Here is a 19,519-nt window from a genome sequence, read left to right as displayed (position 1 = left end):
GGAACACCTTCATTAAACTACATATTGATCTTACATGGATTTCCCTCGGGTTGCTCTCAGTTTCATAAGCAAGTGGCTGTTTGCCTACAGTCAGTACATGTCTCAGTGCATATACAATAACTGCTGCTTGGCTGCTTAGGGATTTTTTTCAGTTTGTGCCATGAGCCTCGAGCATGCATGTACTGCATATGTACAGTATGTATGGACGACGGACCAGGCCACTTACCTGAGGCTGGGTTCAGAAGGCATGCCCCTAGACAAAGGAAGAAGAGATGGCGGTGGAGGTGGAGGGGAGGTGCAATGTGGCTCCTGAGGACTGTAGTCTCCTCACTGGGAACAGACATCAGCCTGATAGGACAGAGCAGCACGTCAGCTTTACTCAGTCCATCCACTCGACCCAGCCGCACTGTGACAACCTCCTGTGCGATGTGTGAAGGGATGCAACCACGCGTCAAGCCTAATGCTGACTTCTCCCTTCCCTCAGCCACACTGGTCTTGACTTTGACAATTCTTATAGCTGTTCTTTCGGGGCCTTTTCGTGTATATCACAGCGGCTGCGACAGCCACAGGCAGCTGAGACTTGAGAGAAGGGGATAAACAAGCTCAGCACTTCTCAAAACAAGCTGGAAGTCCAAATTACACCAAGTCCCTCTGGTGTAGCTACAACCTTGACATAATGTGCTACACACCTGAATCCGATATCCCTCCCTGTCTCCTGTGAGACACAGCAGCACCAGAGGGAAACAGAGGTCAGCACTGATGCACTCTGAAACCCAAGCTGCTTTGGATACTCTGATTGAAATACTACTCACTCACTGTACAGTAAGGCGTTCCAGCTCCTCTCATATGGCTATTTTATCGAAGGAAGTCTGTGTATGTATGTGGTTCACCTTAAGTGTAGGCAAGGCTGAGTGTACTACTGGCTGCTCTTGAGTGTAGTCCCCAGCGAGATCCAGTTATCGATCTGTTTTATGAGTGACCTTCAGAGGCATGGCCACAGGCAACTGCTACTGAGGGATGAGGGATGAGCGAGATAAGGATCCTGTGGTCCTGAGTCCAACCTCAAAACAGGCCAACACATGCTGCGACCATTTCATAGCTTCATACGCTTCTGATGATTTTTATGTAGCCTACAGAGAATGAAAATCAGGCAAATGTACTCGGAAACCATGTCTGTGAATCACATCAGGAGTGCAAATCAGGACAAATATTCCATCTCTCTCTCTGTTTGCTATACCTCTATTGGTAATTTGTCTCCATGGACGTCCTCAATATAGGCAGGTTATTAAGTTTTGATTGCAAATGATATTAAATTCAGCAACATATCCCCTAGGCTACCTTCTAATTGAGACATAATGAGTTCCCACCGTTTTAGCCTCAGAAAAGATTAAATATATCCGGAAGGTGGATATATTTAGGATCTGATAATCACAAGTAGGCCATTGTTCGCCGCAAAACACTGTAATCTCCTGACTGAAAACAACCACAGTGGTAAATATTGTCTTTTACGCACAACAGGCAATTAGGACTGACCCACGAACAGCGCGCAACTGGACTGGAATTAGGGAGAAGGAAGGAGGACGGTTTGGGTTGCCAGATAAGCAGACACCATTAGTGCATTAACTGTCAATTTCCAAAAGCTCCCAGCTGTCAAAAGGTCTCCTAGCAACAGGCCAGCGCCTCGGTCCACAAACTATGGGGACGGAGAACAGCCTCCCCCGTACGAGCAGAACAATCCTGTTGCATCTATCACAGGGCGCACTCACACAATCCACACGATGTTTGGTGTTTGGAGCACCTTAAGGCTTTGCAGGAATGTACTGTATTCAGCCCGCTCCTGTCTCATTATGCCACAAGCTTACGCACCTCATATGAACGTGTTAGGATTCGGTCCCGTCCCCTCTGGCGGCGCCTCCGTTACATATGTCATTAGATGTCCGAGGTTGGTCTCCCGTACATCCGCGGCGAGAGGAAACGAAGAGCGCAACGGCGAGCAGACGCGCTCAGTTATCTCGGACACTTTGGTTACACTGTGGCACCTAAATTGTTACATTATAACCCCGCCTCTCCACGGCGGTCACATGGATGTGGACATAGAGGGTTACAGCGCCACCAGGTGGACAATTGGGACACGGCAAACTGCGTGAATGCCTGTGTGTTTACTACATACAGCATGATAGGCCAATGGGGGACACTAGGAGTCCTCGTAGGATCTCCAGGGGGCGTAAAGCACAATGAGGAATAGTCTGATTAATGTTACTGTAATTACTACTGTAACTGTAAATAAACTCAGTGATGTTATTGGGGTTTTATTCTTACTGGATACTTCAGTGGAGACAGTTCATCTGTAGGTAGCAGTCTGTAATGCCTAAAATATTCCTATTTCTTATGGATTATTCTGTAGCTGTATACTGTTGTTTTGATATTTGATGAGCATCCCCTGCAGGCATTACTGGGATTTAGTCCTTTCTGGGCTAAATTGACAAATGTGTGATTTCCATCTAGCGGTATGTAGTAAAACTACACCAGCATCCTCACCAACTATCTCTTCATCTTTCCATGAAATAGCGACATCACCTCCTGTTGATATGGATGTGAAAAAGCCCACCGAGTTTCTAAAAAAAAAAGAAGAAAATATCTAGATTAATATACAAGTTGAATTTCTGAAACAGAGCCTGAAATAAAATTGTGGTGACACATTTTAGATTCACAAATCCCTGCAGTTTCTCTGACAGCTGGACTGGGATTGTCCATCCTTCACACATGCTGCGTTCAAGTGCTCTCCGTCAATCCCCAGTTCTAAACTGCCGGTGCATTCAAGTGCACCCTTGCGTTTGAATATTCCTTTAATAAGTTACTTTTCATCCATTTGTATGTGAATGGTTACTACACTGTTTGAACCTTAACACTATTTCGACTTTCAAACGTGTTTGACCCCTTCAAAAGTGTTTTACCTGAATAAATGTGATAGATATTTGACAATGTCTGTTTTCCGTATGCCTGTAACGTTAAACAAAACGTATCTACGGACATCGGTTCATAATAATGTCTCCAACTGCACCTGAACGCAGCTTCACTTCCCAGCAGCCAGACAAGAAAAGACAGAAGGACTGTGCTGGAGCTTGTCGCAGGAAACACGCTACCAAATTCCCCACAGAACAGCTCCAACAAGTACCCATGTAGTCAGCTGTTGCATGAACTCCAGGGCAGTTGGGGGTAAGTGTTTGTGTTAGCTTTTTTTCCCTTACCCTTTTAATTTTTTAAAACTTTGTTGTACCGAAGTTGTTTCGGGCCCCCGTCCATGGCAGCGACCGAGGCAGGGATGTTTACTGTACTCTCTCTCCGCTTTTGGCGTCTAATTGACGGGAAAATGTCTTTCCTGCCGATAGACTGACATACTATTAGCAGTATTTACCTTTGGGGATATGCTCAGATGTGTTAGGAACGTATTAGTTATGTTTTTACTAACCTGTACATGTCTGGTTGTTACATTTAAGTGGTGCGCGTCAAACGTTTGCTCTGCTAACTTTTATTGTCTCTTTAATCAGTGCTAAAAGGCTAACCGAAAAGTTTATGCTAATAACTAACCAAATGCTTCAGCCTGTTATTTCAGTGCAGCTCCAGGCCCTCACAGACCTACAGGCTGCATTATGAAGCTTGTTTGAAGGTGGTTACTTTAGCTACATATAGACAGAGGTGAGCTAATATTAGGTAACATAAACTCTGACCACCAGTGATAATATCAGCATATGATAATCATCAGGAATTCAGGCACCTACACAAACAACTCATTTCTTTGTTCTCAAAAGACCACTTATTCCTATAAACAAACTTCAAACACTCCTTGTTGTAATACATGTGTTATATAGCCAGAAGTAAAACCCCAAACTAGTCCTGTGTGAGCCCCTGTGGAAACCTGAACTTTGCTCTTGTATTCACTGGGAAAGTAGATTCTTAGTCGCTCCTGCAAGTGTGTGTATGTGAAACTGTGGCACTTCAATGTGAAGTTTAATGAGCGTCAACAAGCTGAGACTTATTCTACAGCATCAGCCTGGATCTTAAACATCCCCCACCCTGTGTAAATGCATGCACTTCAAGGCTGCACAGGGCTTGACTGGGTTTTGTTGCTTTAATTCCATTTTGCTGATGCGTCTCCAACCGGAGCCTGAGGACCTCGTGGGACCTGTAGGGGCGCCCAGACTAATGCTTAATTTATTTTAATTTTAATTTGCTTAGCTTAATTTAACTCTCTAGGTGATAGCACAATGAGGGGTTGTGTGATAGACTGCTTTGATGATAGGGCTTCAGTCTTTCCCTGCTCTGCAACTCTGTGGTGAATACGGTAATAACCACCTACAAAAGTCTTTTCAGCTGAGGTTCCTGAAGTCAAGTGTCTATGAAACATGGGCTGTGGTGCAAAAATGAAACCTCAGGATAAGCTCTAGTCATTGTTGAGCTGAAAGCAAAAACCCACGTCACTATATATACTTTATTTTCAGGGATGTGGGATTCCTATCTTTACCTGCTGCAATGCCCGCCGGCTCTACTGAGATGACCCCAGGAGAAGTGCAATGTGGATATCAGAGTGAGCCAGGGAAAATCAACGTCTGGACCAGGATATCCTCACACTGAGCCAGAAAGAAACCTGTTCCCGTCCACACAAAAACACTCACACACACTCACTCCCAATCCGTCGTCGCAATGCTGTTGCCAGGACCGCTGTGGGCGTGCCTGGCTCTGATATGGGTGGGAAGCTGCAGTGCCCACAGCCTGTTTACCTGCGAGCCCATTAAGGTGCACCGGTGCTTGGGGGTGCCCTACAACATGACCTTCTTTCCCAACATGATGGAGCACTATGATCAGGAAATTGCAGCCAGTAATATGGAGGTGAGTTTGTTGATACACTTTATTTTGCCAATACTGGCTTTGTTGGGCATTAGCCAATCGATCCCGCTGACTACTAATGCAATTTATGTGCAGTGATGAACTGGAACACACTGATACAGGATATCAGACAGTGATACAGTCAGACAGTTTCAAATTGGATGAATTTTCCTCAAGGCAGTTTAAGGGGAAAAACCTCATGTTAAAGGGTTTCACTAGTCTAGGGTTCCATCAAGAGTTGTAATTATATTAGCCTGTGATAGAAAAGCTTCCTCTGCTTGTAAATACAAATTATAATTCAAGTCACATTTAAAGGTAATGAATACCATCGCAAAATAATTGCTATGATTAGTGCTATTATTAGTGCTGTTCCAGTCTATAAATGTCAGTGTCTGTCAGCCTTCAGAAGTGCATATCGAGTGAACCCTAATCACCCTTTTGTGATGCTCATTAACAAGCACACACAATTCAACAGCCACAGTTTGTCCACAAATCATGCCTTATTGGTGTAGAGCGCTGTCTAGTAAAAGATAACTATGCTTTAAGTTCCCCGCTGTCAGAAATAATTCATTTTTCAAAGCTATACGTCATTGTCACGTTGACATTTATGTGGGGTATTGGTGTGAAAGAAGGTGTGTCCTGTCACTGGAGCTACGCGTGATTGTTCCTTCCACAATAAAAGTAGATTAAGAAAGAAGAACATTCTTTTTGTATGGAAACACGCTACTGTACATGGGAGCAGTTACAGTGGAGGGGTTACATACTGTCAGTGTTTCTATTCATAACAAAGAAACGTGGGGTGATGTCACTTTTAGTCCGGCCGCTCCGTGATGTGTGAAGAGATGAAAAGGTGCAGTGTTGGTGTCTGAGTGCTCACTATCTGTTGTTGAGCAGGTGTCTTCAGTGCTGGTGGAAAAAGGGGGAAACTACTACATTTGTAGGCAATGACTTGCTCCATGACAGCCTGTCTCCTAGCAACGTTGACGCTCAAATGTCAGTCAAATGTGGCCGAGAGAAACTTCCACCCAGAGACTTGAAGTTTAGACCATGGTTATACAACTATGTCAAAGGAAATGGAAAGATATGCACAGTAGCCGCAGCATCAACATCATGTATGTTTTCCCACACAGAAAGTGAGGAGAATCCAAATTTTAACTTGCGCTCAGACTGATCAACATTTCTCTCTATAAAGATCTTGCCTAATGCGACTTTTGTCACTGGCCTTATGTTTCCAACATGCCTTTGTCCCTCCTCAGCAGTCAACTCAGTTTCTGTAGTTGTTGCATCCTGTGTCCTGGCATTCCTGGAGGCCAGGGTTTGGGTTACACACATTTGGTGTCAGAGCGTTGAGCATGAACAGTGATCTGTTGAAGCAGTCTTTTGTGCGGCATCTGGCAAAGGTAGCAGGCTGACAGGTAAAGGCTTTTTATTTCACAGCGAACTTGGCCACGGGCAACTTCGTCGACTTTGTTGTGAGGGGCCTTTGATATCTGGAGGAAGGGGAGGGACACACCCAGTCTCACACAAAGCCTCTCCTGCATACCACAATGAGTATTCTCCCTCTCTGTTAATCACTCACTCATTTCCCCCCCTGTACACAGTCTTACCTCTACGGCCCTGTCTCCCAGGTGACAGGCTTCCACTCTCTGGCCTACGTTCAACATTACATACTATACATAGCTCTCTTTGAAAGTGTGCAGTGATTTATCACAAAGCCCTGACGCAGTAATCAAGCAGACTTCTGCTTGGGTATTGGCTCAGTCCGGCATATCAGTAGGATTTTCCGGAGGAGGGCTAACCTTTTTCCGCCCTTGGTCCCAGATTCCGCCAGTGTTTGCCAGCTTTTGGACCAGAAAAGTTTGAAGTGTTCGAATACAAAGAGAATGGAAAGACTAATTGACGTACTGTAACGGACAGGGAACTCTTGAGGGTCTTAAAAGTTCGGGCAGAAGTTTGAAAAGTGATTTTGTAGCCGTTTTTTCAAATCATTTAATCCTTGAAGTACTTTGCTCAGAAATTCTCTGCAGAGGATTTTGCCTTTAAGAGGAAATCGGCTCGACTTGTACCGCTGATCCTGGTTGAAGGTTTCTGAAATGAGGGCAATTTTTACAGTAACTCTGCCGTAAAGCAAATAAAGGTCAGATTGTTGAGCAATGGGCAGCTCATTGAGACGGAGCCCAGGACCTCCGCAGGAGAGAAACAAGGGCGCTTACTGTCAGAGGGGGCGAGCCCTGGCCCCAGAGACGTGGGCCTACTGCCAGACTGGATTTTCAGAAAAAAAGAGGAGAGGAAACAGTGAATAGTGGACTGTGTTGGGCTGTATGTGTGTGTTTTGTGTACAAATATTGGCAATATAGACTGACTGAAGTCTCTCATGTTGGTCTGATAATGGTTGATGCACAAAACTCTAAAACGTAGTGCAGTAGTGAGTGAACAAAGTATTCTGGGTGATGTAAGTGGTTTAGAGACAATAATAAAGGAACTTCTGCAAGTAGTCTGAAAGGTATACACTTACGCAAAATCCAAGCATTTAGAAACATCTGCACAGACGTGATCTGGACATGTTTAAGTGGCATGAAGTTGTCTTCAGTGTAAGCTGCGAATGCCACTAATAAATCCACACAAATTGTTCTGTACACACGCTAATGCTGTGGCTCTTCAGCAGCCTAACCTATCAACAACTCCTCAGCACTCAAGCTCTTGACCAGTGTGTTGAAATGGAGGAATATGGTTCCCAGCCAGTGAATGGGCCCATTTGTGTGGCGCTATAGATCAACACAGATCAACAAAATAAAGTAAATGCTTTATGTAGAGCGTGGTTGTGACCCATTAAAAGCAAAATCAACTTGTGACCCGCCATCGCCGCTTCTATATGTCGATGGGTTATCATAACCAGGTCAACCAAAGTCTGATTGTTTTCTCATGTTTTATCCTGCAGGCCTTAAGAGGGGAAATTATCCAGCTTTTCACAAGAAAAAAGCAAAGATTGGGGAAATGTAAAAAACTATTTTATGTAGTACACATGTTTTTTTCTGGCTTTTCTACTCACATTCACATTTATGACCCACCACTCAGTATGTTACATTATTCAGTCACATAGGGTTCTATGGGGAAATGTTTTCAGGGGTAAAACCAATGTTTAAATCATAAACATCTCCACAGACTGGCAGACCCCCTTAGACCACACCAGCCTCTCGTGTTGACATAACGTTTCTCTCCATCCCCAGCCATTCATGCCCCTGGCAAACCTGCGCTGCTCTCCAGACGTCCACCACTTCCTGTGCCAAGCCTTCATCCCAGAATGCACCGAGGAGAACAAAGTGATCCGTCCATGCAGAGAGCAGTGCAAGACCGTTATGTCTGACTGCGAGGAGAATATAAGGATCTTTGGTATCACCTGGCCTCCTGAGCTACAGTGTGACAAGTAAGAAAACCACAGTTACAAATAACCCACAAGAGCAACCGCAGTAGTTCCTGATCACTTCATTAAAGGATTTGTTTTTTCCCCCACTAGACTGGACCCGTGTAGCTCTCCTGATGGTTCGACACCTCCTGCAACCACCCCGATGAGCTCCTCATCAACCAAGAGGGACCTTGGCTTCTGGTGCCCACTGCAGCTGAAGACCAAGCCGGGCCACGGATCATCGTTCCTGGGCGCTCAGGACTGTGCACCGCCTTGCTCCAACATGTACTTCAAACCCCACGACATTGAATTTGCGAAGAGCTTTATCGGCGTGTGCTCCATCGTCTGCCTGGGCGCCACGCTCTTCACCTTCCTCACTTTCCTCATCGACGTCAAACGTTTCCGCTACCCAGAGCGCCCCATAATCTTCTACGCCGTGTGCTACAGCTTTGTCTCGCTTATATACTTCATTGGTTTCCTGCTGGGGAACAACGCAGCCTGTACCAAAGCGTCTCACCCTGCCGGTGTGGACACAGTGGTGCTGGGCTCTCAGAGCAAAGGCTGCACTCTGCTTTTTATGCTGCTCTACTTCTTCTCCATTGCTGGTATAGTCTGGTGGGTCATACTCACCATCACCTGGTTCCTGGCAGCTGGACCCAAGTGGAGCTGTGAGGCCATAGAGAAGAAAGCGGTAAGGTTGTTCAAAATGGGTTAGTAGCAAAAAGTATAGATATAAAATGAGCACATGCAAGCTATTACCAAGGAGTAAAATGGTTGAAAATATGGATCTGTGTCCTCTGTCTTTAGGTGTGGTTCCACTCTGCTGCCTGGGGGATCCCCGGGGCGCTAACAGTCATGCTGCTGGCTCTGAACAAGGTTGAAGGGGACAATATCAGCGGCGTTTGCTTCGTAGGGCTCTACGACCTGGACGCCCTGCGTTACTTTGTCCTGGCTCCTCTGTGCGTGGGCGTCGTAGTCGGCCTCTTCCTCATCCTGGCGGGCATCGTTTCTCTCAACCACGTCAGGCAGGTCATCCAGCACGACGAGCGCAACCAGGAGAAGCTGAAGAAGTTCATGATCCGCATCGGCGTGTTCAGTTGCCTCTACCTGGTCCCGCTGGTCACCCTGTTGGCCTGCTACACCTACGAACAGAGTTACCGCAGCACCTGGGAGAATACCTGGATCAACGACCGCTGTCAGGAGTACAGCATCCCCTGCTCCCACAAGGTACCTGTGGCTGATTCACTCGCTGAAGGTGTTATGACTCAACAAGTTAAGGATTATATATACAACATTTACAACAATTCAGTTGCCACTGGATGTCACATTAAAACACCAGCATCTCAAACCAAAATAGTGGGACAGAAGTAAAAGAAAACTCATCAAAACCGTCTCTGTTAGTCTTTCCATAGTCCAACAGTTGCCAACACTGGTTTGGTTGAAATATAGCTTTAATTGATGAGAAAATGAGCCGTTTCAGTCGGTCTGCTCAGCACATGGAGCACACTGGGTTTGTGTAAACAAAGCACAGGGAGACTGCGATAGCAACACAGGACACCATGACTCCACTGTATCTTTACATACCAAATAGTTTTTTGCAGCTATGTTCATGTTTTACATCTCATATATATGTGTATATATAACATTTAAGGCCAAAGGACACATTAGAAAACAACAACAACTCACTGTCAGTTTATGTCTACTTGGTTGATGTTGTTGATTGAAGGTCTGTGCATTGTTGGTTGAACTAAAGTTGGGCTTGCTAGTGATCTTTTAATACTGTTAGCACACACATAATTTAACAGCAATGTGACAATTCATCTTTTAACTACATTAGACCAAAAACCACTCTTATAGAATGCATTAAGGTGTTAAACTGAGCCGACAGCATTAGGGTGTAAATAATAAAGGACACACCACATTAAAAAGTGTTTTTGAGAACCATCTGAACCACAAAGACTTGTATCCTCCTACTTTTGTCTCTAACACACGTACTTAATTACTTTTAAAATTAAATAACAGTCTAGTCTGGCCAATCCCTAAATAAAGCCGCTACATCTGTGTGACAAGTGCGATATCCAATGTGAAATTAAAACTACCACATACAAATATTTAAGCAGATGTTGTAAAAGAGGCCTGACAGTCAGTGTTATTTTATATGTGGGTTTTTCACATAAGCTAGGGCAGACCACATAGGAGTATAGAAGGAAAACAATCACTAAAACAACAGTAGATTGCATATCTATATGTATTTTAAAAAGGCCATCTATTATACGAAACCAAACAGGATATTGTGTGCTGTCGTGGAGCCACAAAGTACAATGTGAAAGAGAAAAACAAATCTGTATCCGAGGCGTATAGTTCAAAAGCTTTATTTTGTGCCAAGTTGAAAATTGGGTTAGTTGGTTGACACTCATTAAATCACAAGAATTCTATTATGGTTTGTGTTTGTCTCTTTGTTTCAGACAACAGAGCTCAGCCGCCCTGACCTCTCCCTGTTTCTGGTAAAATACTTAATGACGCTGGTGGTTGGAATATCTGCAGTGTTCTGGGTCAGCAGCAAAAAGACCTGCTCCGAGTGGGCCTACTTCTTCAACAGGACCCGCAAGAGAGAGTAAGACCTCGTCTCTCGCCCTGTTACGTGTATAAATTCCATGAGAAATAAATAAGTAGTGTCACTATAATCTCCTGTTCTCTGACCCACAGTCCCATCAGCGAGAGCCGCCGGGTGCTGCAGGAGTCCTGCGAGTTCTTCCTCAAGCACAACAGCCGCGTCCAGCACAAGAAGAAACACTACAAGCCGAGCTCCCACAAGCTCAAGGTCATCTCCAAGTCCATGGGCACGAGCACCGGCGTCGCGTCCACCAACGCCTCCACCGGCGCCGCCACAGCCAATCAAGGAACCTTTGCGCTGGGCAATCACGAGCCCCACATGCAAGGCTCTCTGTCTGAGGTCTCAGCCAGGGAGCACCTGGAGAGGGGCACCTCCAGCCGGAGCTCCAGGAGGGGGGAGAGGGAGAGGGAAAGAGAGAGGGAGCGGGAGGGGGGAGAGAGACGTAGCAAAGGTGGGAGCTCCAGTAAGATCAGCAGCCGTTCAGAGAGCACGCACAAAGTCCCAGATGGGAGGTAAGTGAGACAGCAACTTGGCTACACTTGTTCTTTTGCATCACGGCTCTGTTTCTGTAGCCTTTTCCTCTCTTCTGTTTGTTAGCAGAGACTGTATATATCCACCAATAATCTCTAATGTGTGCTGGCTGCTTTAGGATGACGCCGAGGAGCGAGTTGTCAGAGGCCAGGCAGGTCCCCGGTGGTCAGCAGCATCCAGCTTTAAACCTGTCACACAGCAGCAGCCTCCAGGACTCCACCCACCAGCTGGTGCACCGGGTGCCTGAGGAGAGCAAGGACACAAAGGATAGCAGCTGCTGAGACATCTCATCCCCAAATGTATCATCCATCCATCAATCGACCCTTGAAACCACTCACAGTCCCACTTGATGCTGGTTCCTGTATCTGTTTCAAACCATAGTACCCATTTGTGTCATACATCATATAAGCTTCCTACATCAGATTCTGATTGTATTGGTTACGTTGTAGTCAGTGAATGTTCATTGTAACATACCTCGAGTATTTCAAATGTAGTATGTTGGAGCAGAATCTGTGGGTTTCAGCGGAGAGCCTAACAGCGTTGGATTGTTATTTAGTTAAGGTGACAGCTGTGTCTTTGAGCTTTACTGAGCGTATGTCCATTTAGTATACACCTGAATGTTGCAGCAGCTGTTCTGCACCTATACATCTACCAATGGTCATTTCATTTTATAGCATGCATTAAAAACTCTAGGTCTACTGTTGGGTAGATTTGTAGCTCAGTGGCATAGAATGCGTTCTAGTAAACAAATGCAATATTTATGTAAATATTCTATTTTTTAGAAATGAAGTCTTTCACTGGACTAGTCACTACACTGAGTGTTACGTTAAGAAAGGTCATGATATTGCCAAACATTCAACTTAAGGAGAGTCTTCCTGTGGTAAACTCTTTCTTTAAATGTCTTATTGTTCTTCCTGGAAAGATGGTTTGCACTCAAACCTCAACTTGTGATACGCATAGTGTGCTACTTTATTGCTCCTTTGAAAAAAAGGCATACTCTCACTACTTAAACTTGATATAGTTGATTTTTAGACAATGTTGGATTTGTGATTTTCCTTTGACAAAGTTTTCTTTCAAACACTTTCACTCTGTTTCTGTTCTGTATTTACTATGCTGAGTTGTCTTCAAAGAAGTGTCCAGTGAGTTTGGATAAAGTATAGCTTTATAGTTTTCTACAAGAATGTGCCTTCCTTTGAGCAGTTCCTCATCTTTAAAGAACTTCAAAGAATCTCCAGGTGTTTTGCATGTGTGATGTCTGCCTGTTGTAGGTGTAAATTCGTGTGATTTTTAGTCAAATTGAGGAAACAAATCAAACAGGCTTTGCACTATTTGTCATTAGAAGCACAAACCATGAATTATTAAGTATGAATAGTCATAAACAAACACAAAAGAGAATTTGTGGCTTTGTTCAGGGCGTATTTATAACATGGGTCACAGACCGTATATATTTCTTTTTAAGTACTTCCAGAACAACTTCTGTGATTTATTTGAAAATCTGTCATGCTGTACTGTCTGTTTTGCTGTGTAAGGGATTCATTCGTCCCTTAAGTTTCTTTACTGTTCATATTTGGGAGTCACAGGACAGTTCCAGTAACACTAATTAAAAGGGAATCCTTGTCAGTATGTTTCTGTTGTACATGTATGTTCTTACTCTGGCATGTGGACGGGGGTCTTGCTTATAATGTACCTAGACTTAGAGTAGTCTATGAAATGCTCTACACCACTTTTGTGAACCTGAACTTTTTTTTTACTGTTTTTTTTATGTAGCCTATCTTTTCAGTTGAATTTTGTATCCATCCAATTTAATTTTAATAAAATATAATTGAATAAGAACGTCATGCTTGTGTGTTTTTATTCTATTTATGGTAGACTTTACTTTTAAAACCACTAATATCTTCACACACTGCAGATGGCACACAGATCTGGTCAAATATAATAAAAAGGACACTGGCAGGATTACAGGCGCACATACGAACACCGTGGGGATGTTCTGAGGCTTTTTCCCTCGAGTGCGTTTCCTGTAAGTTGACTGGCTCCTTCCCTCTCGTCCTGCCCTCCTCTGGTCTGAAACCCTGGCTGGAGTTGGAGTCCAACTGTCGCCTCAGGTCTCTCAGAGGGAGCGCACGGTTGTCTCTTGTATGATGTCTCCTCTCGTTGCCCGCCTGCTGCTCCTCGTCTGCTTGGCTTTACCTCTTTATGGCGTGGAAAAGGTGGAAAAGGTGAGAAATAGAGGATACCGAAAGGATCCTGACGCTGACAAGGTAAGAGGGAGTTCGTTAGGGGAGATTTTACCATGTAGTCGCTATGATCTTTTCCAGAAGTACATATGTGGCATTCCAGGGGACATTTACGCCTTTTGGACATATTCCGTGGCCTCATAACGAATAATCACATGTAAAAGTACAATTATGGCACTAAAAGGACTAGATTGTCACTCATCGCTTTTGTTGTATCTTTGATGCATCTTTATTAACATGTGCATGTTCCTAAAACTCATCCTGGGATTACGTTTTCTTGCGGAATGCTTTGCTGTTTGCCAGAAGTCTCTTTAAACGACTGATTTCCCCAAAAAGAGCAAAGTAATGTGCTGATTCATCCACATGGTCCACATGTAGGGATTACAGTGCAGGCAGTGTGGTCACCGCTTTGGCAAAACGGGCTCCAAAATGACCTGCTCCCAGAGGCAAAGATGAGAAAAAGGCCGTTTTATAGCCTTTGTATGGTCAGCTGGTTCTCTATTATTCCAGCTTTGGCTGCTCTCCAGCAGACTGAGTGGACAGAAAGAAATCCCCTAACAGGAAGTTGGGGTCTGGCTCATGCTGTCTGTCTGTCTGTCTGTCTCTCTTTGTTATCTATGTGGCTGTTTTACCAGCTTAAAAAAAAAAGAAAAGAAAAAGAAAAAAAAGCTATTTGATTTTGTTTTGGGGAGATAAATGTGATAAATGTGTTATAATATATCTGATAATATTAACAAAAAGTCCACAGCGCCCAACCTCCAATCTTAGACTATCTTTGTGCAGATGTACATGAGCCTCTATGCTGTAGGTGGGGAGTGAAGGAACAAAGACCCACATTTCTCTCTTTAATCTCTGGGGAGTCAAATGAAAGTGAAACTGGTGTTTATTTTGCTGGGACTCTGTGGACCTCCCTCAGGGACTCCTACAAGTCTGCACACCCCACTTAAAGAACCACAGAGCTCCACCAGTTGCTCTCCATTATGCCCCACTGAGTCATATTCCACGATTGAGCCCACAGCAGAAGGATATAATGAATAGCATCTTATGTTACCATCTGTGTCTAGTGCACGGGAAATGATGCAGAAAAGCCCAACTGCACTAGACATTCTGGAGAAGGAAGATCGACTTATTTGAACAACATGGTAATCATGAAATCCTATTTTGCATCCTCTTCGAGATCCTCTGAATTGAAAAGCTCTCAAAGCCGAGCATTATGTCCACGCTCTGCATGCTCCAGGAGAGCTTCAGTCCTTGCTTCAGTGTTGTGCATGAAATACTACTGCTTCCCTCAGCACTTTGGGGGCAAATGCAGCCTTTATGCTTCAGTTACAGTAATGGACTGTGTGCTACTAATATGCAGGCAGCTCCACTAGCTATAGAAGCAGCAGACAGTGGACAGAGGTTCCATTCATTAGTCTGCTTTGAAATGTCTCCAAGAAGTCCAACCCTCAATAAAATACTGCGATATTTCCTTGCTGAATAACGACCAAAGGGATTCGTATTGTATTTGCAGCGAATTTCCAGCTATTAGTCGAGGTGCTTGGACGTTTTGTCCCTTTTCCTTGAGGACAGATTCCAGGTCTATTACTGCACATGCATACCAACCCACAATCTCCTGGTTTCATCACAGACTTCCCAGTTTCCTATAGAGATGATGTCAGACTTCACATCTCCAGGTTGCTCCGGCATAGCCACTTAATGGCTAAAACAGACTCTGGACCATCTGTTTCGCTGCAGCTGACTTAGAATATTGTAATTCTCCCTACATTTAAGCATTTTCCAGATTCACGTGGTCTGAAATAGACTTTTTGAACTTCTCCCCAGGGACTTAGGTCGAGACGAGATGTTGAAACCGGAGTAAAAGCTCTTTGTTCTCCTCTCTTGCCGGAGGACTTTTATTTTTTTACCCAAATGTCTTTTGGCCATGTGCCCCTATAACTGCTTCACAGCTGCATGTGGAGCAAAAGGTCAGCAGTGACCCAACAAAAGCCCAGACCTTAATCCTTTTGGCATCAGCGTTTGCTTAAGGGCGAGGGCGCTCTTCTACGTGTCAGTTTATGTGTGTGCCGACTGAAGGAAGGAGTATATGACACTTACGCATCACATAACCAAAGTTAAACTCCCAACTAAAAAAAGCTTCAACAGCTAACCTACACACTGTAATCAGTGGGTCAACATGTCTCTTTGGAGGACATATTACACAAAGCTATCTTGGATCTTAATTGTTTCTATCTCTGTATGTGGTAGGGAAGTTTTGGCAAGCTCCCCCACGTCTCTGTGTGTACTTGAGTCAGCTTGAGAAAGATCATCATCTGTTTAAACATAGCAGGAGATTCAGCCGGACAGTGAATCACACCAAGGGATCTATGACCAGACACCTACTAATTCAGGCAGTCTCCAAGCCTTCAGTTCCTCATTAACATGCGATCTGTCATTCACTTGCTTCATGGCTCCATGGTGTGCTGGTTCTATGGCTTTGCCTTGGTTTGGATCACATCTGTTCTTGCACTCATTTCAGCCCTATGGCAGTGGATTTGTTTATATGACTGGTTAATGAGGTATAATCAGGCTTCTTGTGTGTGATGGTTGGATGAATGGTAGCATTAAGGCGTATTTCGCATTGCATGCAAGCTAAACAGCAACTTATCCCCCTGGAAGGATAAAGAAAATCTGAAACAGGAAGTCAAATAACAATAGACTCTGCAGATGTTGTCGCATGACTTCTTCTTATTGTCAACTTCCACCACTACTTCCTCTTTCCCTGTTTTTTTTTTTTTCAGTATGGCACTTGCATGCAGGGGCCGGCAGGCACTCCTGGCAGGGAGGGTAACCCTGGAACCAACGGCATCCCGGGGACGCCGGGCATCCCTGGCCGTGACGGGCTCAAAGGAGAGAAAGGGGAGTGCATTAATGAGATCTTTGAGGAGCCCTGGAGGCCCAACTACAAGCAGTGTGCCTGGAACTCTCTGAATTATGGGATCGACCTGGGTAAAGTAGCTGTAAGTATCTGAGTGTGGGTGTCCGTTTCAATCATTTTACAAACTCACAGAAATGGTGAACAACCACCATGATGCATAGAAGTGCCAAAAGGTCTTGATGCTGTGTTGCAGGACTGTACGTTCACCAAGCTGCGGTCAGACAGCGCCCTCAGAGTCCTCTTCAGTGGCTCCCTCAGACTCAAGTGTAAGAACGCATGCTGCCAGAGGTGGTACTTCACCTTCAATGGGGCAGAGTGCACAGGACCCCTGCCCATAGAGTCCATCATCTACTTAGACCAAGGAAGTCCGGAGCTCAACTCGACCATCAACATCCACAGAACATCCTCAGGTACGACTCAAGTCATACAGTAGGCTTTGTTGTGCGATAAACAACCTGAATCAACAGGTTGTTTATCAACCAATATGTGGGTTTCTATTGGCAGAAATGGAATATAATATTCATATGTATGTTATCATTAGTGTATAATCTCAATATAGGAATCTATGTGTTTTGGTTACCTTAGAATGAGTTTATTATCTATAGAGGGAGTGTTTCTACGGTAGCCCAGAATGGACAAACCAAACACTGGCTGAAGATAGAGCCTTTTTTCTCCTACATGCTTGGAAGGCTGAGCTGTATTGTTGGTTCCAATCTGCACCTTCAACTTTAGATGTCCCTAAATCCTACACACTGGTCCTTTAAATGTAATCTTTTATTTACCCTTCTGAAAATGGCCATTATTTTATAAAATCACATACAAAATGATCCATATCGGTATCGTTAAAATTCTAACAAAAAGTATAGCTCAGACAGGCGAGAGGCTTCCCCCTTCTATTTTATTTATTTTTGCTACCTTCAGATAGAGCGAAGCTAGTTGCTTCCGTTTCTTTGTGCTAAGATAAGCTCACCGGCTGCTGGTTGGAGCTTTATTTACCAGACCAGAGTGGCATCAATCTTCTCATCTAACTCTCGGCAAGGGAGCAAATAAGCATATTTCCCTGTCCCTTTAAGTGGTTATTTAACTGCTGTGGTAGAGTTACACTGTCCCAATTAGGTTTGGGAAAGTTCATCACTGTGTCAGAAAACAAAACGGTTAACAATTTCTGTCTCTGGAAGCAGTTTGGGTGTTCCCTGAAATTCATTTTCACTGTCTTCTTCTCTTCTCTCCAGTTGAAGGGCTGTGTGAGGGTGTGAAAGCAGGGCTGGTGGATGTGGCCGTGTGGGTTGGGACCTGTGCCGACTACCCCAGAGGTGACGCATCCACAGGGTGGAATTCAGTATCCAGAATTATCATCGAGGAACTGCCCAAATAAAATAAAATGTTACATGTAAGGGAGGGACCGGTGCTGGTAGTATAACAGTAGGTTATCTGGCCCTCCAAAATGATCAGGTTTGGTTTGCTGAGGGCTCACAGCATCACTGATGCTAACTTGAATGTTTTTATGTTGTGTTTAAATACTATACTAGTCGACAGGCCTATAAACAAAAATACTGTCATTCTGTCTAGCAGAAATAAACTTTGTACTGTAGCTTCTCTGCTTACGGGTGCTGTTGGTATGCAGTCACCATTTAACAGACATTGTGACAAGACACTGACCATATTTAAACTATCTACTCATGTGACCTGTTTATATTCCTTATTACTGTTAATAAAGTCATCTTTTTTAAAGAACTGAACTCAAACTATGTGACCGCTTGTTTAGGAGCTTTGAAATAACATGCACTTAATTCAATGTAGCCACAAATGTAACACATTTAATGTATTTATATATATCAAACACTAACAATGCAGATAAAGCACAGTTTGGACTTTATAATGAAATATTATAATGCAGTGCAGTTGCAATTTGTTGCCGGCAAACAAAGATAATCTGAGCAAGTATTGGCTTTGTTTGGAACAGAAATCCTCTCCGTTGCTGCCGTCTGCTTACATAAAGAAATAATTTAAAAGAGACAAACTAATATTACAAATACACACAACTGGGACCCTGAGAAGAGGTCTAATTTGCTGTTTATAATCAGGTTCACATTTCAGCCTGTAATCCTTTCTGCTGTCAGAAAACATCAAATGTAAACAAAACCATGATGAAATATTTATCAAACGTCTGTGATGAGCATGACGTCCTGACTTACACAAAAAGAGACCGACAGTGCAGCAGCGTGACCTTTAGCACGTACAGCAACATACTTTTCCCCATAAGTCAAAGTGTTTGTCATGCATCTATTCGTCCGTTCCGTTCCGTCAGTTTGGCAACTCGTCCATTCATTTTCAGTGTAAATGAATGCTTCTCACATCAGCACATTAACATGTACACCGCCCCGAGAGTTCTGCTTCAGTCTGATGCTTTTCTCTCTGTATCTGAACGGCGCCAGAGCGTCAGTGTGAGCTCACAGTCTCTGCAGCTGTCCATGCCATGCTTCTCAGACTCATTTATTCTGTCCCATTAGGAAGCGAGACACATTCTCATAAACTACGAAAGTGATGCAGCAGGCGGGAGTGACACGGATCAAGTTGGGGATGATGCCTTTGTAGAAACCAATGGCGCCTTCGTTCCTGCAGAGAAACGAAAAAACAAATGGCCGTGACTTAAACGGACATTATTTATTTTAACTGCTAAATTTAGTAACTGAGACCAGGATGGCATGTTTGGCCCCTTTCTGCGAGTGGGTCGGTGTCATACCTCCACGTCCGTCCGATGACATCAATAACTCCATTGTATCTATTGTGCTGGTCTTGCAGGCGAGCTCGTACCACCTGATACGGGTATGTTGTGGCCACGGCAAATATTTTGGATAATGCTGCCATTGTGATGTATTCCAATGCATTCTGTTTACACAGATAACATGCACAGATGGAGAGAGAGAGAGAGA

The 19,519-nt window shown here is 44.1% G+C and overlaps 4 protein-coding genes across 5 annotated transcripts in view; 2 read left to right on the top strand and 2 right to left on the bottom strand.

Moving 5' to 3' along the window:
• klhl32 (kelch-like family member 32) overlaps positions 1-2,025 on the bottom strand; it is a 29,049-nt gene extending 27,024 nt beyond the window's left edge. The window contains 2 exon segments of the mRNA XM_035673085.1: positions 227-348; positions 1,867-2,025. Coding sequence (XP_035528978.1) covers positions 227-249 — 23 coding nt within the window. The 5' untranslated portion in view covers positions 250-348; positions 1,867-2,025.
• Positions 2,026-3,064: 1,039 nt separating this feature from the next.
• LOC118335664 (frizzled-6-like) lies at positions 3,065-13,265 on the top strand. The gene is made up of 8 exons (XM_035672085.1): positions 3,065-3,216; positions 4,500-4,887; positions 8,112-8,308; positions 8,399-8,978; positions 9,095-9,514; positions 10,753-10,901; positions 10,994-11,413; positions 11,551-13,265. The coding sequence occupies exons 2-8, from the start codon at positions 4,702-4,704 to the stop codon at positions 11,711-11,713; spliced, it is 2,115 nt and encodes a 704-aa protein (XP_035527978.1). The 5' UTR covers positions 3,065-3,216; positions 4,500-4,701; the 3' UTR covers positions 11,714-13,265.
• Positions 13,266-13,496: 231 nt separating this feature from the next.
• LOC118336293 (collagen triple helix repeat-containing protein 1-like) lies at positions 13,497-18,297 on the top strand. 2 transcript variants are annotated; one of them, XM_035672905.1, is made up of 5 exons: positions 13,497-13,693; positions 14,734-14,811; positions 16,450-16,668; positions 16,780-16,996; positions 17,819-18,297. In XM_035672905.1, the coding sequence occupies exons 1-5, from the start codon at positions 13,571-13,573 to the stop codon at positions 17,959-17,961; spliced, it is 780 nt and encodes a 259-aa protein (XP_035528798.1). In that variant the 5' UTR covers positions 13,497-13,570; the 3' UTR covers positions 17,962-18,297. The 2 variants fall into 2 exon arrangements, with proteins under 2 accessions (XP_035528798.1, XP_035528797.1); XM_035672904.1 differs by lacking the exon at positions 14,734-14,811.
• Positions 18,298-18,383: 86 nt separating this feature from the next.
• LOC118336291 (mitochondrial folate transporter/carrier-like) overlaps positions 18,384-19,519 on the bottom strand; it is a 4,562-nt gene continuing 3,426 nt past the window's right edge. Inside the window, exons 6-7 of the mRNA XM_035672903.1 lie at positions 19,330-19,475; positions 18,384-19,202 (exon numbers count right to left, since the gene is read on the bottom strand). Coding sequence (XP_035528796.1) covers positions 19,076-19,202; positions 19,330-19,475 — 273 coding nt within the window. The 3' untranslated portion in view covers positions 18,384-19,075. The remainder of the gene's footprint in view (positions 19,203-19,329; positions 19,476-19,519) is intronic.

Source organism: Morone saxatilis, unplaced genomic scaffold, assembly GCF_004916995.1.
Source record: "Morone saxatilis isolate NCDOM2014 unplaced genomic scaffold, NCSU_SB_2.0 Contig24, whole genome shotgun sequence".
In the NCBI taxonomy this organism is placed as follows: Eukaryota; Metazoa; Chordata; class Actinopteri; family Moronidae; genus Morone; species Morone saxatilis.
The sequence above is the reverse complement of the archived record's forward strand: the minus strand, read 5'-3'. Positions and strand labels throughout refer to the sequence as shown.